At 58.6% G+C, this 1,295-nt stretch overlaps 1 protein-coding gene across 1 annotated transcript in view; it reads left to right on the top strand.

Annotated features, from left to right (window-relative positions):
* Positions 1–617: 617 nt before the first annotated feature.
* RCVRN (recoverin) overlaps positions 618–1,295 on the top strand; it is a 6,801-nt gene continuing 6,123 nt past the window's right edge. The window contains exon 1 of the mRNA XM_007457843.1: positions 618–998. Within this exon, the coding sequence (XP_007457905.1) occupies positions 618–998 (381 nt within the window). The remainder of the gene's footprint in view (positions 999–1,295) is intronic.

Raw genomic sequence — 1,295 nt, 5'->3', positions numbered from 1 at the left:
CGACATTTAAGGAAAGCCGCGAAGGAGGCGAAAGATTAGAAGAGAATTCTAGGCAGAGAGAGGTTGAGAAACGCACCTGGGGTCACACAGCTAGTAAATTGCAAAGCTGAGATTTGAACCTGGGTTGGTTCCAGGGCCTGGCTCCTGACCCCTGCACTACAGGGCCATCCCTGTCGCTGAGACCCTCAGATTTAGGGCAGAAGGCAGGCAGGGAACATCGCTGCTCTTAGCTAGAGCTGGTGGGGTATGTTGGCGCGGTATGTTGGCGCAGGCATGGATGAGGGGCAGTGGGAAAGGCCTCGGCTCAAGGCTTCGGCTCTGAAGATTCTGATCACCTGTCCTGTCCTCCCAGAAGGCCAAGATGGATTGACCTCCTGCTGTCAGCTCTTTATTTTAATCTCAGGGGGCTTCTGGGAGCTCGTCTCCCCACTCAAGCTCCAGGCCCCTCCTCCCTCCAAGTACTGGGGTGAACCAGCCACAAATCCTCCTAATCCACCAGCATCTCAGGGTGCAACCGCCTCCAGCAGCACCCAGCCAGGCAGCCCGGAGACCCCATTGCTCCCACACACCCACCCACCCAGCGGTGACAGACCGGCTGGGCCTACACCTGCTCACCCATGGGGAACAGCAAAAGCGGAGCCCTGTCCAAGGAGATCCTGGAGGAGCTGCAGCTGAACACCAGGTTCACAGAGGAAGAGCTGAGTACCTGGTACCAGTCCTTCCTGAAGGAGTGCCCCAGTGGCCGCATCACCCGGCAGGAGTTCCAGACCATCTACTCCAAGTTCTTCCCTGAGGCCGACCCCAAGGCCTACGCCCAGCACGTGTTCCGCAGCTTTGATGCCAACAGCGATGGCACCTTGGACTTCAAGGAGTATGTCATCGCCCTGCACATGACCAGCGTGTGCAAGACCAACCAGAAGCTGGAGTGGGCCTTCTCCCTCTACGATGTAGACGGCAACGGGAGCATCAGCAAGAACGAAGTGCTCGAGATCATCACGGTCAGTGTCAGCCTCTGCTCTGCGCTCCCGGCTGCGCTGCGTGGGGCTCACCGGGGATCAGGACCCCCTGCTGCTGCTTCCGCACAGGGGGCCTGGCTGGGGGCAGGGCCGCAGGGGGGAGCGGGGACCCGGGCTTTGGGAGTCAGTGGCTCTGACAGCGTGGTCAGGAGGGGTCTCCAATAGACCAGTATTAATAGAGAGCTGGGCGCGTCCCCACAGCTTCATTTTCCTCCTAAAGAAAAAGAATCTGGCCATTTCCTACTATTTACCTTTATCGTTTCCCTCTTTCCCTCCCAC

Source organism: Lipotes vexillifer, unplaced genomic scaffold, assembly GCF_000442215.2.
Source record: "Lipotes vexillifer unplaced genomic scaffold, Lipotes_vexillifer_v1.1 scaffold611, whole genome shotgun sequence".
Taxonomy (NCBI): Eukaryota; Metazoa; Chordata; class Mammalia; order Artiodactyla; family Lipotidae; genus Lipotes; species Lipotes vexillifer.
The sequence above is the reverse complement of the archived record's forward strand: the minus strand, read 5'-3'. Positions and strand labels throughout refer to the sequence as shown.